Source organism: Canis lupus, chromosome 29 (genome assembly GCF_011100685.1).
Source record: "Canis lupus familiaris isolate Mischka breed German Shepherd chromosome 29, alternate assembly UU_Cfam_GSD_1.0, whole genome shotgun sequence".
Taxonomy (NCBI): domain Eukaryota; kingdom Metazoa; phylum Chordata; class Mammalia; order Carnivora; family Canidae; genus Canis; species Canis lupus.
Genome location: NC_049250.1, coordinates 13,735,408 through 13,755,303, shown reverse-complemented (window position 1 = coordinate 13,755,303; position 19,896 = coordinate 13,735,408). Strand labels below are relative to the sequence as shown.

The 19,896-nt window shown below is 36.4% G+C and overlaps 1 protein-coding gene across 10 annotated transcripts in view; it reads right to left on the bottom strand.

Moving 5' to 3' along the window:
• The window catches only part of YTHDF3 (YTH N6-methyladenosine RNA binding protein 3), a 40,162-nt gene extending 20,666 nt beyond the window's left edge, over positions 1-19,496 (bottom strand). Inside the window, exons 1-5 of one of the 10 annotated variants that reach the window (XM_038579389.1) lie at positions 19,236-19,496; positions 18,578-18,602; positions 15,073-15,218; positions 12,620-12,705; positions 2,381-3,979 (exon numbers count right to left, since the gene is read on the bottom strand). In XM_038579389.1, coding sequence (XP_038435317.1) covers positions 2,381-3,979; positions 12,620-12,705; positions 15,073-15,130 — 1,743 coding nt within the window. In that variant the 5' untranslated portion in view covers positions 15,131-15,218; positions 18,578-18,602; positions 19,236-19,496. Of the gene's footprint in view, positions 1-2,380; positions 3,980-12,619; positions 12,706-15,072; positions 15,219-16,033; positions 16,333-16,649; positions 16,718-17,096; positions 17,119-18,577; positions 18,603-18,802; positions 18,884-19,133 lie in introns of those variants that run through there. The other 9 variants (XM_038579386.1, XM_038579388.1, XM_038579387.1 and 6 more) reach the window with 9 other exon arrangements.
• Between the last annotated feature and the right edge of the window lie 400 nt (positions 19,497-19,896).

The window sequence follows — 19,896 nt, the reverse complement described above, 5'->3', positions numbered from 1 at the left end:
CGTGAATAAAAAAATTTTAAAAATCTTTAAAAAAAAAAAAAAAAAAGGGCAGTAAACCATGAAATGATTTAAATGTATAATTTCAAAGTTTAAAAATTATTAATTTTAAATCACTGTTGTATATGTAATTGCAAAACAATATTTAACTGTCAAATAATTCCTGAGACAATTATGTAATAAAAAAATAATAAAACTGGGACCAAATTTTTAGACTGGGTAGGGAAGAAATGTAGAAGACGTATAAGGGTGACCTCTCCTTAGTGGTGGGAGAGAAAAGAAAGTTGAGAAATAATTCCTTGCCAGGCATCTTTTTCCCTGAGCAATCTCATCCCACTTTTGTAGAATCAACTATTTAAGAAGAGAAAGCTCCCAAATCTAACTCCTACATCTAACTGCTTAATCAGAGATTTCAGTCTGTATTTCTCAAAGGCATTTTAGAATCAGCACATCCTAAAAGGAAAACCTGCACCCTACTTTTCATAGCCCAAATCCAATTCTCCTGATCCACCATTTATAATGGCAGCTACAATATGACCATTTACTCAACTGCTGAGCTCAAAAATTCAGAAGCCACTTTTGATCCTTTTTCCCCTCATTCTCCCACATTTAACTGGAATCACTAGCACCAGAATCACCTAAGGTGCTCTCATTAAAAATGTACACCACCAGATCCCTTATCAAATACAGTTGATCCTTGAACAACATGTGTGTGAACTGTGTGGGTCCACCTGTATGCGATTTTTTTCTGCTAAATACAGTATGATAAATGTATCATACTGTTCTCTTCCTGATGATTCTCTTAATACCACTTTTTCTCTACCTTATTTTATTGTAAAACTAAAGTATACAATTCATGTAACATACAGAATGTGTTAATCAACTATTTGTGGTATCAGCAAGACTTCCTGTAAACAGTATGCTCTAAGTGGTTACGTTTTGGGTAAGTAAAGTTATACACAAATTTCCAACTGCGCCGGGCAAGTCTGGCATGCTTAACCTGCACATTCTTCAAGGGCCACCTATATATCAGATTTTCCTGCAGTGGTCTCAAGAACCTGCATTTCCAAGAAGCACCCCACTAATTTAAGTGCCCTAAGGTTGGCAAAACCACTGCTCTAGAATCATTCTTTCAATTCACCAGTGAGGAATGTTCACTAAGATAGTTCCCTTGTCTGCACAGACCAAGAAGCTCCAAGATATGTAAGATTACACAAAGAAACAAATTACTGACATTTTCTAAACTTCCTACTTTATCTTTTTTTTTTTTTTTTTTAAGATTTTATTTATTCATGAGAGACACAGAGAGAGAGAGATGCAGAGACACAGGCAGAGGAAGAAACCGGCTCCATGCAGGGAGCTCGACGCGGGACTCGATCCCGGGTCTCCAGGATCAGGCCCTGGACTGAAGGCAGTGCTAAACTGCTGAGCCACCCGGGCTGCCCTTCCTACTTTATCTTATTTTCTACATAAGAGCTTTCCATAGTAACCAACATAATTTATTTAAAAAGTTTCTAACTCTATCCCTGCTGCATTTGAAAAGAAATTTAAATGTACTGTCAATGGAAAAATCTCCTAGTTAGGTCTACTCCGTCCATTCTCTCTTTTCATCCTAAAAATAGGACCCCAATTTTGTTCTGTGCTTTGGAACAGAAAATGTTCCCCAGCCTGTCTTGCTCTGTATGCCCTATGATCAAATTCTGGTCTATATGGTGCAAGCAAAAACAGTGCATAAGTTCAGGAAAGTCTCCCTCAAGAGTCCCACAGAGGGTCAACAACAGAATAAGAAATCAAATTCTGCAGTCAAAATCTAAAAGCTCATGCCTTCACAACTCTAAGCTGCCTTCCTAAAGTCAAATTCCTACTGTATTTTGTACAAGTGCTTCAAGTGTACAAATTATAAAAATGGTTTAGGAAGGAATTTCAAGGAAAAAGTCTACATTACTTCTCATAAATACAAATATTCAAACATTCAAAAGCTGTTTGTTTCAGACTCCTGACACATTTTTACATAAAACTAATGTTTAAAATTAGTGATTAGAATCCCTCACCAGTTCGTGAGTCTGCTTAGTTATAAATGCAGAACTCTGATGACCACCACTCAATGACCTTTATCACCTGAGTATGAAGAACAGGCAAAGTCAGATGAGAATGACCCTTGGGAAGAGAAAATGATGGCCACGTGCCATCAGAGGCCCTAAAGGGAGTTTACAAGGTTCTGTTTCTTAAGCTAGGTTTCCCTCAGAGGAAAGCTCCTAAACCCGGAATGTAGTATTAAAAGGCATTAAAGAATACCCATCCAAAAAAAAAAAAAAGAGAATACCCATCCATACATACCACCCCAAAAAAAAGACCCTGCGGAAAAAAATTACTGTACTCTTACCCTACGCATGGCTTCCTCCTCTTCTTGACGCTTTTCATAATGTGCAAAGTCATCAAAGATTGAGGTGGTATGCTTGAAAGTAGCAATTATTTTAAGCACTTGCTTAGCTTTTTCTAGGGGTACCTCTTGAGTGTCCCTTGAATTGGTAACTGGTTTGTTGTCATTATTTTCTAAGCGAATATGCCGTAATTGGTTATTGGGAACATCTTTGACAAAGATCCATTTAACTTCAAATTTGCCCTTCCACTTATCCTGAGACCAGACACCAGCATATGCATTATAGTCCACAACAGACTTCATTTCAGCCACTCCACAAAAATGTCCACTGCCATTCACACTGAAGAGTAAATAGAGTGGGCCTTTCCCATTCAGGGAACGGTAAGCTGCATCCAAACGCTTATTACCATGCTCAGTACTACACCAGATAGAGTACTTAATTGAACGGTGTATGTCATCCTCAGAATAGCTTTTAATTATAAACACACGTCCATTCTTCAGGTTCCAGTCAAAGTCTTTGGGATTATAATTGTTTATGGCCTTTAGCTTTTCCAGCACTGGATGCACTTCCACATTAGAAGGTGAAGCACTGACAGGAACAACACCTAAACCAAAGTTTTCACCGCCCACTCCATTGTTCTGGTTGAATCCAGCTCCCCTATTCCGAGGGGCTACCCAGCGATTCTGCAGCTGCTGCTGTTGAGGCTGCACTTGGTGAGGCTGGGCCTGTGGCTGAGGTCCTTGTTGCTGCTGTGGTTGCGGTGGCTGAGGCTGCTGTTGAGGCAGTTGGCTTTGCACCAATGGTGGTGGTTGAATTAATGGCTGAGGCTGCTGGATTATAGTTTGAGGAGGCAGAACTGGTTGGGTTGGTGGAGCCTTTACCACTGACCCCTTTTCATCCCAAGTTCCAATATTCATGTTGTGTTTTATAGGAGGTGGTGGCACAGCAGAACCCCCAATTCCCACATTGCCCTTGGGTTTAAGTTTCGGTTGAGGTTTGGCAGGCTTTCTGGCAATGGCAGCCCAGGAGGTTGGTTTAGGCGCTGCACTACTAACTGGGGGCACACTATTAGTTGCAATGCTAGTCATACCACTGCTGCTCAAGGCTGTTCCTACAGTTTTTGTCACTGCAGCTGTCAGGTCACCACCAATTTTCAGTCCGGTCATGCCTTGTTCAATACTGCTAATGCCGGGCACCTTACTCAAAGTATCATTGCCAAATCCAGCCTGTCCATCTGTAATAGCTCTCCCAAGAGAACTAGGTGGATAGCCATAACTGCTACTATAAGCAGAACTTTGTGTTGATTGTCCCTGAGATCCACTTGTCCCCCATGTAGAGAAATCAGCATTACCAGGAAAAAAGTTAAATCCATGTTGACCAAGAAATGGAGGGGTATTTCCTAATGCCCCAGGTTGACTAAACACACCATCTGGTATATAATGATGTTCTCCATTACTCATTTGTCCATAGGTTGTCAGATATGGCATAGGTTGGTCTCCAGCCGTGGACCATGCTGCTTCCCCAAGAGAATATGGAAATCCAATGGATGGAGCATAGTAACTAGGCATGTATGGATCTGACATTGGTGGATAGCTGTTACTCTGGAAAACAAAAGATCATAATCAGGAGCGAAATATCCTCTGAAGAGTAAGGGTAAAAAAGACTGGAAGATTAAAATAGTTTTAAATAAATAAAAAACAGATGCATTTGTCCACATAGAATTAAAATTTCAAATCCAATTGTATCAAGACAAAATTTTGCTGGTATTTCTGTTTTAAAATATTTGTTGTAAAACTGTTCTTTTAGAGGGGGTGAGGAGAGGAGACGGGTAGGATGGGATTATTTTTAAGAGTCAGATCCTCCAGCACAATTTAAAAATACCATCATTTCTACAAAAGTCTGAATTATAAACTTTGCAGACACAAATTGATCTTTTACAGCCAACTTTATTTCAAGCAGCTGATGTATCCAAAAATTTATGCAAAGATTAAACAAATCTGGAAGCTATGCCAAATAATACAGGAATTATAGTATACCTATCTATATAATAGAATCCAATTCAGCAATTAAATTTTATACTTTTATTAAGAAAAAATAAAAGAAATGCTCACACTCTGAGAAGAAAATCATGATTCAAGATTATACCCAGGGCATGATCTGCTTCTTGTTTTGCCTTGCTCGTTTTGAAAAACAATCAAAATCAAATCCTTACTATGATTTCTTAACGGTGGGACAACCAGTACCTTTTTTCTTTGTACTCTAATTTCCAAATTTTCCCCAATTAACTTATCACCTTCCCGCTCAGAATTTTAATTTAGAAAGAGTTCCTGTAATTTTTTTCCCAGAATTACTACAATTAAATCATTCGTTTTGGGATAGTAATTAAACATTCATTTAGTAATTTGCCAAAAATGAAACCACCAAATTCTATTAAAGAAAAAAAAGAAAAAAACAACTTTGTTATTAGCCAATGTAAAAAACAAATTATTTTAAGGATTTATTTTGAAATGGGTTCCTTAGGCCCAATACACATATGAAATAGATTTTCTCACTCTGGTTTAGCTCTGATTTTTAAAGCACTGGACAGACCTTTATAATGTACAGAATTAAGCAAAATTTAAAAATTAAACTAGTATCTAGTCAGGACAACTAGTACTCTCCCTGGAAGAGTGAATGCCATTCTGAAGGCTGATTACTCAATTTATACAGGCGTTTTTATTCTAAATTCCCTGGAATAAAGTATTTTTTTTTTCCTGTTACTCTCTTAGAACTATGCTGCCCACTACTTTTCCATCCAAAAAACTGTGGCAATATAAATGTGTGACAGTAACATCATAGATACTACTTGGGATTCATTAGAAATTTCTTTTAAAGGCCTATCATTGAATATTGAGATGTTATTACTATTAAGTTACTTCGCCACACCTCACAACTGTTGAAATTGTCCACTATGAGAAATTTAATATTTTGTCTTTTGAAATGATTCCAATAAAACTGATTAAAAAAATAAGACAATCAAAGTTTGCATTTAAATTAATAATTGTAGGGATGCCTGGGTGGCTCAGCGGTTGAGCTTCTGCCTTCGACCCAGGGTGTCATCCCGGGGTCCCGTGATCAAGTCCTGCATCGGGCTCCCTGTACGAAGCCTGCTTCTCTCTCTGCCTCTCTCTGTGTCTCTCATGAATAAATAAATAAAATCTTTTTTAAAAAATTAATAATTGTGACATAGATTTACTATTTCCAGCAAAGCTTGGACTTAAAAAATAACTCTGCCACTTCATACTATTTTTTTAAGAAAATGACTTTTTAAATATACTCTATATATTTTACTACATTCAAAATGGGAAATAGATGGGTTACTGCTTACTAATTTAATTGAACATATTCTTTGACTATATTAGATACTATATTTGAAAATATATTCCAAAAAATGTTCACAATATTAGTATGAAGGAAATAACGAAAATCTGACATCATCTCACAGACCAACACTGGAAATACTGACTGCTATATTTAATACAAGAGAAACCTGAGGAAAGTTCACAACCAACAATGGTTTTCAAAGAAAAAATTCTTTTTTTTTTCAAAGAAAAAAATTCTTAAATTAGTAAAGATTAAACTTTCCTAGTCATGAAGATCTCACACATACACACACAGTTATGAAGATCTCACACATACACACACAGATTGTGGTAATCTGATCACAAAATTATTGGCTAAAAATAAAGGTACTTGTAGGGTTTCACACTGACAAGGAGGTCCTTGTGATATAAAACTCTAAAAAGCTTAATAAAAATGAACAGGCCAGCCAGTATAACATATATGTTAGAGTAAAATATCTTTTAAGTTATTTTTTAAGTTGCTAAAAATATCCTTTTATTTATTATTTCAACCAAACACTTATTGAATGTCTACATTGTGAAAAACACTGATACATTCATTCTAAAAGAAAGCCTACAGTTAAAGAGACACAAAACACAGGGAAGTGAATAAATTCCACATGGGGAAAGAGCAAGAGAGCTGTGTTGAAGAAGAAGGTAACCAGTTTCAAAGTTTTAATTTAGAATGTTGGCACTGAAATCTGCACTCAGTAAGTCCATACCTGGATGTGAAAGTGGAAAATCAGACCAGGTAGAAAGTTTTTAAAGTTCATTCCTCATAATCAGGTTTTTGCAAAATAACACTCCTAATTTATGTTGAATATTTTTATTTTACCATCACAAATGCTAAATTTTGCAGTTACCTACTAAGTTCCTAACTTACCTGTATCACAATAATTCAGAGGTTAGCAAACTAAAGGGCAAAGAGTAAACAACTCAAGCTTTGCAAGCCAAACAGTATCGAGTCGTTGTCACTCATCTTGTTTTTTTTTTTTAAACAACTCTTTAAAAAGCTATTAGCTTAGAGGTTCTTTCAAAGAAAACAGGGCATAAACTGGATATGATCTCTGGGCTACAGTACGTCCACCTTGTTTTAACTGGTTATCTAATCTGTACTAAATTCCTAAAAAAAGAAAGCCAATTTTCTCTGGGGAATGGGAAAACAAATCCTGCCAACTGTTACCTATGGGGCTGGACCAGGCCCAAACTCTTCGGTGGGAGACTTTTATTAGGTGTCTTTTCAATTATTTTTTTAAATCGTAAATTTTACTACTTCACATCTGTATTACTGATTTTGTCAAAGTAAGCTTAAATTACATTAAAATGTGTTCCATTAGTCACAACTGCTATCAAACAGACAGCTTTGGCTAATAAGCAGAGATCTTACTAAAGAGCTGTCCACTATTACTGCTACCACCTGTACTTCTTAAATATATTGGATAAGTGGCCAGCTTTCTGCAGTTTATCAAACGGTAACCACTTATTTTTCCAGCAGTTTTAGCTGAATGTTTTTTTCCTTAGCTCCATGAAAGTACTTTAAGCAGCTTCTAAAGGCAAGGCTTCATTTTGGGTCCTAGTAAGAAGAAAGCTATAGGAAACTTTCAGAGTTTCAAAGTAAGATAAGGTCAACACATTTCAAACTAGTAGAGCTTTGATTGTAACTGGAAATATTTAAAAATATGTTCTGCTAAATTTAAGATAGATTCTTAATTGCTAGCTATGTGGAATACCAATCAGGGCAATCTACCTTGGTAGGGAAGAGGAACCAAAGTTCCACTTACTGAGGATGGAAAATAACAACTGAAAACTTACTTTCACATTTTACTTCAAACTGGCTATAATGAGACATAATCTCTTGTCACAGTTTATGTTCAAATAATTGCTTTAACAGTTTATTTATAATTTAGAAACTGGTCAGGTATATAGTGAAATTTTACTATATTCTTTAAAGATATGCAACCTTTGAAACAAATGATGTGAAATGTTTAATGTTTCCCTCATAGTCAAAGAACTTTCCCTTTTTGGAAAGGGAAAAAAATAACATCAATATGTAAATATGTAAAGTGATTTAAAAAAAATCAATGAATATAATGAAGCATACTCTTAACAACAGATCTACAGACTTTTTACCCACAGCATTAACTTAGAAACACAATCTGGGGAGGCCATTTAACATAAGGTTGAAGTGAACCCATGAGGTATCTAAACTTTAATCCGAGCCCAGGCACTTATCAGCTATGTGAAAGTAGCCAAATTACTTATACTCTGAATTGTTTTCTTATCTACTAAAAGGAAATAAAGATACAGTGCCTAAAACACATTAAGTATTCAATCAATGATAGTTACATTAGTCAATACAACTTAACCTGCCTCTTTAAAATGTAAATTAATCACCAAACACATGATATAATTTCAAACCTACCTCAAATCTTAAGAATATAAACTCATCTTCTTTAATCTCTTACTTTGTCAGTGACCTCATGAGATCATGTAATTTCTTTAACCCTGACTCTCTTGGTAAAATGGGGATAATACCTGCTGGTCTTTATCAATTGTCAAGATTTTTTAAAATCTACCAAGTTAATTACAAAGTGCTGTTAGGAAGTATAGGAATAAAGCCTTTTATCTTTAGTTCTCTTTTTTTACTTGAAAACTAAAATACAGAAATAATTTAAAAGATCTTCCTTAGAATTTTAAAATCACTTGTTATTTCTCAGCCTTATGATATAGATCAATTGCTTTTCTAGTACCTCATAGAAAATCTGAACAAGAAATTCATGACTACTACTCTGACTTGAGACATTTTAATACAACCCAATTATAGCCAGTGTTTCACAAAGAAACTTAAGATCCATTTTCACTTTCTTTCAAAGAAAGACTCTATAAATAACCCAGAAGTCCAATTAGAAAGGAAAAGGCATAATTCACCAATAAAAGCACTTTCATACAAAGAAAAACAAAAACTGTTTTCCATTAAGAACCTGAGGTACTTCAAACTCCAGAACTCACTTCTGTATTAAAAAGTCTTTAATGCTTACGTATACTTTCTTCAAATAACTTCAAAAACATTATCGTACTTTTCAAAAAAGTATACCCTACACGTATCTAACCACAAGGGTGTCACAAAATAATATAAGTGGTACCCAGTTAACCTAATTATTTCATCAAATGTAATTCTTTGTTCCCTAATTCTAGCAGATAACCCAATCCGTTAATTCAGTACTTGCAGGTAACCCAATCCACTAATTCAATACTTAATAAATGCCTACTATGTGCCAGACACAGTGCCAGTCACTGGAGACAAAAAGATGAAGAACATGGACTCTGACCTGGAACACTTCCCAGGTCTAGTGTGGAAGACACATATACCCTACCATTTGATAGGTACTGTAAATGGAAGTCCAAACAAAGCAAAACAAGCACTCTAGCACAAAGAGCAAGCAGGGAAGCCAGTAACTGGGGAATCAGAAGAGACTTCACGAAGGGACAGATAGATCCATCTGTGTGTATATATATGTGTCTGTAGATTATACATACAAAGACTGAGATCATGAAAGAAAATATTCAGAAAATATTTATATTCTTAGAAAACAGTGAGTTCTATTTCCTTCCTCAAATTAGGTGGAGAAAGTTGACCAAACAGGAGGCAGAGAAGGAAATGGAGCAATTTTTAAGGGCACTCATATAATAAATGTACCCACTGTTGTGAAGCTGCGCTAATAACTCTTAACATGACAGTGGCACAGACTTGAACTTTAAGAAGACTGCTGAGTGGCAATATAGAATTACTGGTTAGAAAATCATTCCAATAGGAAGAGATAATGAAAACCTTAACGAGGGCAATGATGGCAGGGACAGAAAATAAAATTCAAAATATTTTTTACTTTCCTGTTTCTCTATTCCACTTTTCTAATAAACGTAGCTAAGAATTTATTTCCCTATATATACAAGCAGACAAACTCAAACTTCATTTTTCCAATTTATTTTTCAAATTTATATGCACAACTTACATGGCATCTTTAACAGTACCATTTAAACCTGAATTTTCCAATCAACTTAATCATATTACTCTAAGGAACTTTAGAGAACTAATTTTAATACCTAGAGGATGAACATTTACTTCTCAAATTACTATAAAAATTATCCCTTAAGAAACAGAGCACTAAAAAAAAAAAAAAAAAAAAAAAAAAAAAAAAAAAAAAAAACAGAGCACTAGAAAATAGAATATACTACTACAGAAGGCCAACAACCTGTTTTAAAGTATCCTCAGATTTACTTGAATTAGATTTAAGTATACAAAACAATTTAAATCATTAGCCAAAAAATTAAACACTTTTCCAGACAAAAGATTCATTTTTGTTATTTTATATTAAAGTCAGATGGAGGAATTTAATTTTAAAAATATATTATACAATCAATTAAAAACTTTTTAATTAAACAATTATTTCGGCTAGGTCAGTACACGTAACTATAAATGCTTACATAACTTTAATCTAACTAATTACTTCAGATACTTCACTAATAATTCTAGTTTTCATTAACCTGCTTTAAAAGGTCAATTTTTAAAAATTTTCTCTTCTACCTAGGTTCATGTGATCATGAGTAATTCAAATTCTTGTACAACTCATCTCTAAGATTTCTGATAATTTTCAATTTTTCTCTCCAATAAACCCAGTTTTCAACATTCCATAGTGTTAGCACTCTTCAAAAGGTAAATATGTGCCCTGGTTACAGATAATTATTTTTTATATTATAGAAAAATAATTGGTAAAAACCTACTCATTAGTACTAACAAGGAGGAGGAGGATAATATAGCCTTACTGGCATCAAATTTAAAACTTCTCCTTAAATAGCACATGAATATACATTTAAATATAACAACTTAATTAATACAAAGCATAAGACTTTCTATTTAAACATCACATTAAAATGCATCTTTTATATTTTTGTCCCAACATAAGGAAACTTTTATGATACAATTTAAACACTGGGTTCAATAAATGTTTTTTAAAAAATAATGGTTTTCTGACACTCTCAAAGCTATGTTTTGTTTTTTACAAGTTCAATCTTATGCAGAATTCCAATATATAAAACAGATAAAAAGCATAGCACAGCTCTGGTTGCTGCAGGGGAGGGATCAAGAGTACCCTCCCCTGGTTTTCCCTAGCACCTCTGTGGAATGCCAAAAAAACAATCTTCTAAGCCCCTGTGACAAATAATTATAAAATATCTGTTAACCAAGTAGAACAAGAGGATTCTTACTGGTTGCAATTCTCAAACATTTACGTTCCATTAAAATTCCTTGAAAACAGAGGATGAACAAATTAAGTCAGAGAATCTTCATAACTACATCCTTGTCTTAGGAAGTCATTTTACATTATAATACATAAAATATGAAATCAAGTAGCAAAAAAATTCAATTACTTAAAATTTAAAAGAATTTCCCAAGCTTATCTGATCATGAAGACCTTTCTGGGAAAAGATCTACTATACTTCATAATACCAGAATTCCTAAAAAAAAAAAAAAAAAAAATTGGAAAACTCAAAAAAAGTTGGAAACACAGCCATAAGAGATGTTAACCAAGATTACTGTAAGGGCCCAAATATAACACAATACTATACATTTCTTTTAAAACTTGCACTGCAATTCAAAACAATGATCTTCCTCTATTTTCCATTTATACGTTCTTTCACAACCTTTAGGTGGAAAGTAAATTTGTTACTAAGATCATAAAGTTAGATTACATAAGTATGAAATGAATTTTTTCATTCTTTTATGAACAGCCAAACATTCATGGATTTTATCACCCGTTTTTATTCTTTCTCATTTATTTATTCCCTCCCAAAACAAGCTAGGAATGTAGATCAACAGATAGAGGGGGTGGGTAAGGGGAAATGACCAAGAGGTAGTTCAGGTTGAACATAACCGTGGTTCTCCACACTCCCAAAAACAATTCTGCATACCACAAATTGGGAACTACTTCTCAAATTTTCCCTACAACTCTTAAGGCCTACAATAATATTTGGTTCCTTGCTATTTTACAGTTTAAAAAAAAACCTAGAGGTTAAGATTTTATGGTACATTTTTCATATACTTTTTTTAAAGCAAAACAAAAGCAGTTTCATTGCAGAATATTCTCTCAAGAAACTGGTTAAGAACGAAAGTTCATTTTTAAAAAATTTATAGTAATTTATAGTAATTTATTACTATAATAAATAAATGGATGCAGAAATGGTATCTAGAGACCAAAGACACCAAAGAATACTTTTGTTTTTCAATGTTTAAATTATACCTGTATACCAATTCACAAGATAATCCATGAAGAATCCAAACACAAAAGAACCCAAAGTCACCCCTAACCGGATTTGGTGACATTCTCCAAGCCTACAATATAGAAGGCAAGCAGATTTATAAATCTTCTATTCCCTATGTTACCTGATTATATTAAAACTTTAATTATCAATGAAATTCAAATTGGAATACTTTGTAAAAGAGAAAACACTACATTTAGCCAAAAATTTCAGGCATAAACTAGTCCTCTCCCACAAATGTGTAGCTAATTACACTTGTCATTTGCTTTGGCTATGAAGATACGGCAGCGACATTACAAGATAATCTAACCATGCCACAAACAATGTTCATCTTCAAATCTTTGTATTTCACAATCTAGTTTCAGCCACCTAGAATTTCTAAAGAATACTCCTGTACCACAAACCTGCAACCGTTGTTACTCACTATTATGCAGGCACACTAGATTAATACATGTTATGGTTAGCCTTATTCAATTAAAATATCTATTTGAAAAACCAATTAATACTAATGTAAGTTTAAGTTCCTAAATATGGGACTGTCAGACTTACCTGATTTGTCTGGCTACTTAAGTATGGCTCAAAATCATCATCATTTACAGCATCTTTTTGATGAATCGAACCGTTTTGTACTGAAACTAAAAAATATGTTTATATTAGATGTGTGGTAATTATCTTTATGAAACTGACAGAATAACCTAACATTTTCAATATTTTTCAACCAACTCAGAAAAAGTTATCCTGAGTTGTTGTTCTCATTTAAAAAATCCTCTTAAAAATTTAACTTAATTTAGATACAAATATTTATGTGCCACCAAAAACTTACAAATCTTGTATATACCCAAGAATACATAACCTATATATACACTTTCCATTACCAAAAACATAATGTAAATATCTCAATTTCAACGTTGTAGTAAGCAGTTAAATTGCTGGAAGGGTTCCCTAATGCTATATTTGAATCTAAAATAACCACTTCAAATAGTCTTGTAGATAACAGATTGCTGAATGTTCTCTACCTTTGTTAAATCTCCATTATTTAGTACCAGAAAGGTAAATAAAGAATGAAATAACTTTCCTTGGTAACTAAAGTTGGAGTAAATGTCTTAAATATTTCCAGTTAAAGGAAGTAACTAAGATTCATTGAAGCAGTTGTCACAATGAATAAAGTACAAAAAATCTAAATAAAAAGGCCCCATATTCTAAACCAAAAAATTATGAAGACTTTCACTTGAAAGTACAAACGAAATTAAGACACTAAAGATAACCATGATTATTCTTCCAACACATAAGACCAGAGAATAATTTATAATGCCATATTTGTTCAGAGATCATTTCCAAAAATGCCTTATAAAATTGTTTTTCTCTGAATGCTATCTCAGATTGCTTTTGAGCATAGACAGACTAGCAGTAAGGTCCTGAGTTTGAAACCCAAGTCTACACTGAGAAGCTGGGTGATCTATAGTTAGTGACTTAGCCTCTCTAACTCTACTTCTCTGTTCAAGGAGATTATTAACAGTACCTGCTTCATTTCATCTGAGGATTCAAAGACAGTATTCAATAATCTTGGCTATTATTATTACATAAAATATTATAAGATCCAAAAGAAGACTAAAAATTACTTTAGGACCACATAAACAGAAGTTTAACAAGGCTAAAACTTGATATGATGACACTGTCTAAATACACTATTCTACATTTGAAACACATGTGAGATGAAAAAAGCTCAGAGTTTCTTATCGATGTTGACTAATCCCTGAGGGGGGAAAACAACAACAACAACAACAAAAAAAAAAACCCTTTCAGTATCTGAAAATTTATTGCTTAAAAATACAGTGTCACAAAGTTACTATAAATTAAGGCTGGGAACAATGGATTTAAGTTGTGTGTTCCTCTATAGCATCGTTACACTTTTATTTTCCCGAATTTTCCAAGAGTTTAGATCACCAAAAATGTAACCTTATAAGCGGACAATGGCATGGAAGCAAAGATAGGTGAAATCCCTTAATTCTTTGCCACCTACTGAGTAGCAACCATCACTCAAAGAAATACTACTACTCTGTGAAGCCTTCAAAGTAGACCTCTTACGATACTATATTGCCTTCAAATATCACCGGAGGAACATGAAGGTCACCTTGATCTTGGCTCCACTGAGATGGTTTAACTGTATCTGGTAAGGATTGAAAGAGTCAGGGTTGAGCTAAACTAAATGTGCTTGCTACAAATTTAAATATGTAACACCCACTAGCAACAAAAATAAAGAGGAGGATACCTTAGGTTATTTCTGGTGGGCTAATCATTTCCGCCTAGGAGATTCTAACATACCTGTTGTCCTTTACCACTGGCTTTACCACCCCTTTATCAAAGGTGGTTATGCATGGTCTATACCTCTTGAAAAAAATCTTCACTACACTACTAGACTATGACACTAGTACATATTACTAGAAAACAGCTCTCTATTTCAAAATTATAACTAGCTATTTCTTGTATTCATTAGATTCTCAGAAACTTAGTCCATGCTGCTAATACAGTAAAAAGTACCCACTTAAAATCTATCTAAATCTACATTACAGTGCTATTCTTACTCATTTCCTCTGTTCTATTTTCTCTTCTATTTCTAAGATGCCGAGACTAAGAACAAAATATTCTCATGCACTAAGTATACAGTCTACAGTCTGTGCATAAGTGATGCATAAATATGTCTAAAAAGTCCTAAAAGATTATTCAAGGAGTATGTCAATCTAAGGAAAAAATATTTAATTAAAAGTATTTCATGAATACTGACAAGCAATTTGCATTAAATTAGAATGTAAGAAGCTAGCCCTTGAGTTTCAGAATCATACCTTTCCTTAAGAAATTCAACTGTCTTAAAGACTTCAGTTTTTGAACATTACTTAATGAGAATCTAATGTTTTGGATACTGAACGCTATTAAATAGTAAAGAAATCCAAGCCAGTTCCATAGTCTGTATAAGTTCTTCAGGGAAAAAAGAACAGATGACTTACATGATTCTTCGCCTGTTTCCTCTGCTCTATGAAGCAGAGTCAAATCAAGATAGAACATGGGCCTTAGGAGCCAGGTGATTCTTTGCTCTGGTCCTGACTACATCAAGTTAGGAAAGTCAACAGATCTGTGCATCATGTTTTCCCACCTATAAAAACAGCGACAATACCATATACCCTCTATCTCCTTATAGGAATGTTTTGAGGATTAATAATAAAATGAAGCCTAAAATGACAATAAAGTGCTTTGCAATCATTTCCATAGGGAGTGTGGGGAGAGGATACAAAACTACATTTTTCCACTACTTTTCTGAAACACTAAAATAGAGCCAAATTCAACCTAATTCTTTAAACTGCAGTTTTACCAAACAATTCTGTCCCTCTGTTGGGAAAGGATGGGGGAAGGGGGAGGGGAAAGACAAATTCCTTTCCATATATTTGTCTATTTATACACTTATGGCACAGGAGGAAGCTGGTAGCAAGGCTGCTAGGAGTACAGGATCTGACACTTTTATCTGTGGTGCCTGCAGGGAAAGGAGAGGTACCCTTTTATTCCAGCAAGCAAAAATTCTACTTATTAATAAATAACTGATATAAAGTCAGTTTTAAATTATGAACCAATAAAAACAAATAATTAACTAATAGTTAAATAATTATCCTTAAATTCCTACTGTCCTTCTACTACCCTAGCCAAGATAATAAAGAGTTCTAATATTTAACATAAGGAATATTAATTAAAAAGAACTCAAACTTACAAAGAAAGTAAACCTAGAATTATTATTTATACTATGAAAGCATTTTTGTCTTACAAAGAGATTGATATAGAATCCCCTTCAAATTTTGGCTCTGTTAGTGAACTTAAATCCTTAAGTATATACAGAAAAAAACTTAGAAAATCAAAGACACTAAGACAGGTGTTAGGCTCACTGTCAAATGAAGATAATTCAGAAAAGAAATCCAGCACCTCTGAAATTAAGTCAGCTGAGAAGGATTATGCTTTCAGAACTTTGACAACTCCTCAGCGCCATGTATCTTTCATGTTTGAGAAGTTGAATTCAAGTTTAATACTCATTCTTAGAATACTCAGGATGTAGTTCAGGAAAAATAACTTTGCTTTCTGCTTCACAAAAGTAAACAGTAACTGTAAAACAATTTTACTAGCTTGAAAACCAAGTCAGCTAAGGCACAGTAGTTTTTCTCAAAGACACACATAGCTACTGGTATCAGTTCACTGGAGGTGCTGCCTTCGCCTTGTAATTCTCCCTGCAGGGGCATAAAAATACAAGTGATGTATATGTGTATTTGTGCAGTATCTACCATTTTAAAGCATCTTAAATGATTACCAATACTTTTAGGCCAGCAGAGTTTTTCCCTCCTGCAACAGTCTCCCTGTACCTTAAAAATAGATAAGGTGAGGAAGGTGAAAATAAATCCAGCAAATAAAATGGCAACTAGAGCAGTGGACTACTATAATTGTAATTCCTCATAACATACAATAGGATTTACAGCTAGAATTATCACTTTTATTTTATAGACAGAGGGGAAATTCTGACCAAAAGGTGCAAAGTGTTCAAGCTCACTTGGCAAGTCAGTAGCCACAGAAGTATTAGAACACGGGTCTCCTAGGAATCCCAGTCCATCGTTCTATCCATGGATAAAACTATGAATGGAACAATAAGGGTGAAATAAAGAAAACTCTTGGAATAAAGAGCTATCCAAATAAATACTTTGTGTGTGTCCAAATACATCTAAAAGAGGTTACACTGATGGTTCAATGAAATTTTAATAACCAAAAAAAAAAAAAAACTTATTTACATCAATATGCAATACTGTCACAGATAATTTGTATCTATGATATGCAATACTGTCATAGATAATTCATATCTATAATATCAAAAATATTGCTAGGACATACCTTCATGAAATGACTATATTGCAATCAAACTTACAGTAATGGCTTACAATGCTGTGGATGCTTTATTTTTTTGTTTTGTCAAACAAGTACTTCACTGAACTTGCATACTTACCTTAAAGCAGGTAACACAAAACACTTAGCATTTCAAATAGCCTTGCAAAGTGCCACCTCCCCACAGATCTAGGATAAAATAATTTATGCTAGGCAATAATGACCACAGATTCATATATCTCCAAGTCTATATACTTCCTCATGAGCAGACTAGCGAAAAAAAAAAAATTAATGGATCATTCTTTTCGAATTTACAAATATTTAACACATTTAAATAAACAATATCAAATACTGAAGTTTATGCTTACAACAGAAAAAGAATTCTAAAATTAAACTTTAAACTCTAAAAATTAAAATTCTAAATGTGCATATACTCCGCAAAAATACATCTTTAATCAAAACAAACGAAATAAATTCACGCTACCTGATGCAGTGCCATCTATCTGGTATGTACAAATTCTCAAACTGTACTACAACTCAAAGAAAATTAACTGAGTTGAGTACTCAGAATCTATTCTTTTCAAATTTGCAACAGCAAATAAAAGCCCTAAGAATATAAAGAGCACCAATAAAGACCTTGAACTTCCATCTCAAAAGCTACTGTACATCTTATTTTCTAGGTAATACTTTACTACTGAAATAAAAAACAGGAAGCAAAATTCTATTTAGTCTAATTTCAAGCCCTATTACAAAACGTTATAAATATATAATTCACTGTAATGTTAACTGGCACTATCCCAAGAAAGCAGTTATTGTTCTATACTTACTAATGTCACATGATTAATGCCAACGTTTCAGTCAGTTGACTGTATCGTTCCATGTTAATATAGACACAAAATACACTATTTTTTAAAAATACATTGCTTTCAATAGTTGTGTGTTTTTAGACTAAAGAGTAAAACACATAACCAGAGCAGAAACCTCACAAATTATTTCCTTCCCAGTCCTTTCTAAAATACCAGACTGAGTCACACCTTGCAATCAGGACTACACAGCAAGATGACATGCCTGTTCATTTTTGATCTCTCTCGTGTTCCTGCCTCATTATAACTGACTCCACTAAGTGATTAACAGTACAATTTCCACTAATGTGACATGTAACACAGCTGGAGTTGTATTTCCCAACGTAACCCAGCAGTGTCGAACAAAATGTCCACTTATCTGCAGGCATTTGTAGAAATTTTTGTGGTAGAAGTTACATAATACAGATCAATTGCAAAATTAAAGAAATGTCACCACATTCGTAATACCTCCTCAACTGAAACACACAAACTAACAAAACTGTTTCTTGTACCACTTTGGTTTCTATATAAAAAAAAAAAAAAAAAAAAAAAAGTGCCTTCAAAAGCAAGGAACCACCGAAGTTTAAGATAGCATTTGGCTCTGCTCTGTCCACGATGAAGATTTCTCTAAACATACATTTCAAAACATATTAAAAAAAAAAAAAAAAACTGGAGCAAAAACAAACAAAAAAGCCCTGGCAAAGTTTAAAACTGACATCAAACGAACGTTGGGAAATAAGATTAAAATATTCAAACTCACCTTTATTTCCTTGCCCTTTAGGTCTCTGCGCAGCAAGACGAAAGGTGTGGTAATGAGAAGAGGAAAAAAAAAAAAAAAAAAGGAGGGGGGGAGGAGAGAGAAAGTGTGTTAATCAAAGACATTATCAAAGGCAAGTTATTTTCAACAACCCGCGTAGGAGTAAAACCCCCCACATCCTCCACAGCCTCCAATTTCCCAACCGCCCCCGGTCTTTAAACCTCCTACCCGCCCCTCGAAATCCGTCTGCCGGAGCTCGCCGGGCCTCAGCCCCACGCCCGCCGCCCTCGGAGGCGCCCCAAGGCCCCCGGGAGCGGCCGCTCCCCCACCCTCCGCGGCCCCGCGGCCCCGCGGCCCCGCGGCCCGGCTCGCCCGGCTCGGCCGCAGGCTCCGGGGCAGGGCGCTCGCCCCGGCCCGGGCGGCAGGACCGCAGCAACTTGCGCCCGAGGCACCGTTATGGGGCCGGCAGCGGCGGCGACGGGGAGGAGCCGAAGCCCCACGCGAGGGTGGAGCTCCAGGGCTCGGGCCTTCGCCGAGCCTGAGGCCTCTGCTCCCTCACCTGATCCACGCTAGTGGCTGACATTCTTCACCGCAACCCGAGAGCCGCCGCCGCCGCCGCCGCCGCCGCCGCCGCCGCCTGGGCCTCTCCCCGAGCACTCACAGCAGTCGGCTGCCGCCCTCCGCCGAGTGACTGATCCAGCCGCCGCCGCCGCCGCCGCCGCCGCTCGCCGAGAAGCCAGAAAGAGGGCCTCGCGCTCGGGCGTCCGCGGAACGGGCCCCTCCGGTCGGCGTGCAGGCTCCTCTCCCCCTCTCGCTCTTCGCTCCTCGGGTCCACAATGGCGGACAGACGCCCTGGTCTCACTTCCGCTCCGAGCCTCCCTGACCTTCCGCTCTCCACTCTGACGTCCCTGCTCCCCTCGCTCTTCCTCCCCCGCCCGCTACCGACCTCGGCTCCGCCTGCGCATCGCCACGTCACCGGAGACGGGGCCCGCCGGCCGCCCCGGGCGCATGCGCCGGCGGGGGAGCGCGCCTGGGCCGCGGCGGGCGCCACCCTCCAGGGACGCCTCCGGCGCGGCTCCTTCTGCGCGGCTCGCTGGAGGCCGCGGGAAGCGGGAAGCGGGCCGGAGCGCTCGGGGCAGGAAGTGGGCGCGGGCGCTGGCGCGGGCGGGGGCGGCGGCCGCCCGGGGGCAGAGCGGAGCCCAAGGCGCGGTGCGGGCGGCGCCCTCCTGCTGGCGCAGCGGACGCTGAGCCTCTTCGCAGCGTCTGAGCCGCCGCCGCCGCCGCCGCCAACCCACCCCCCCACCCGCCCCGGGAGAGCGAGC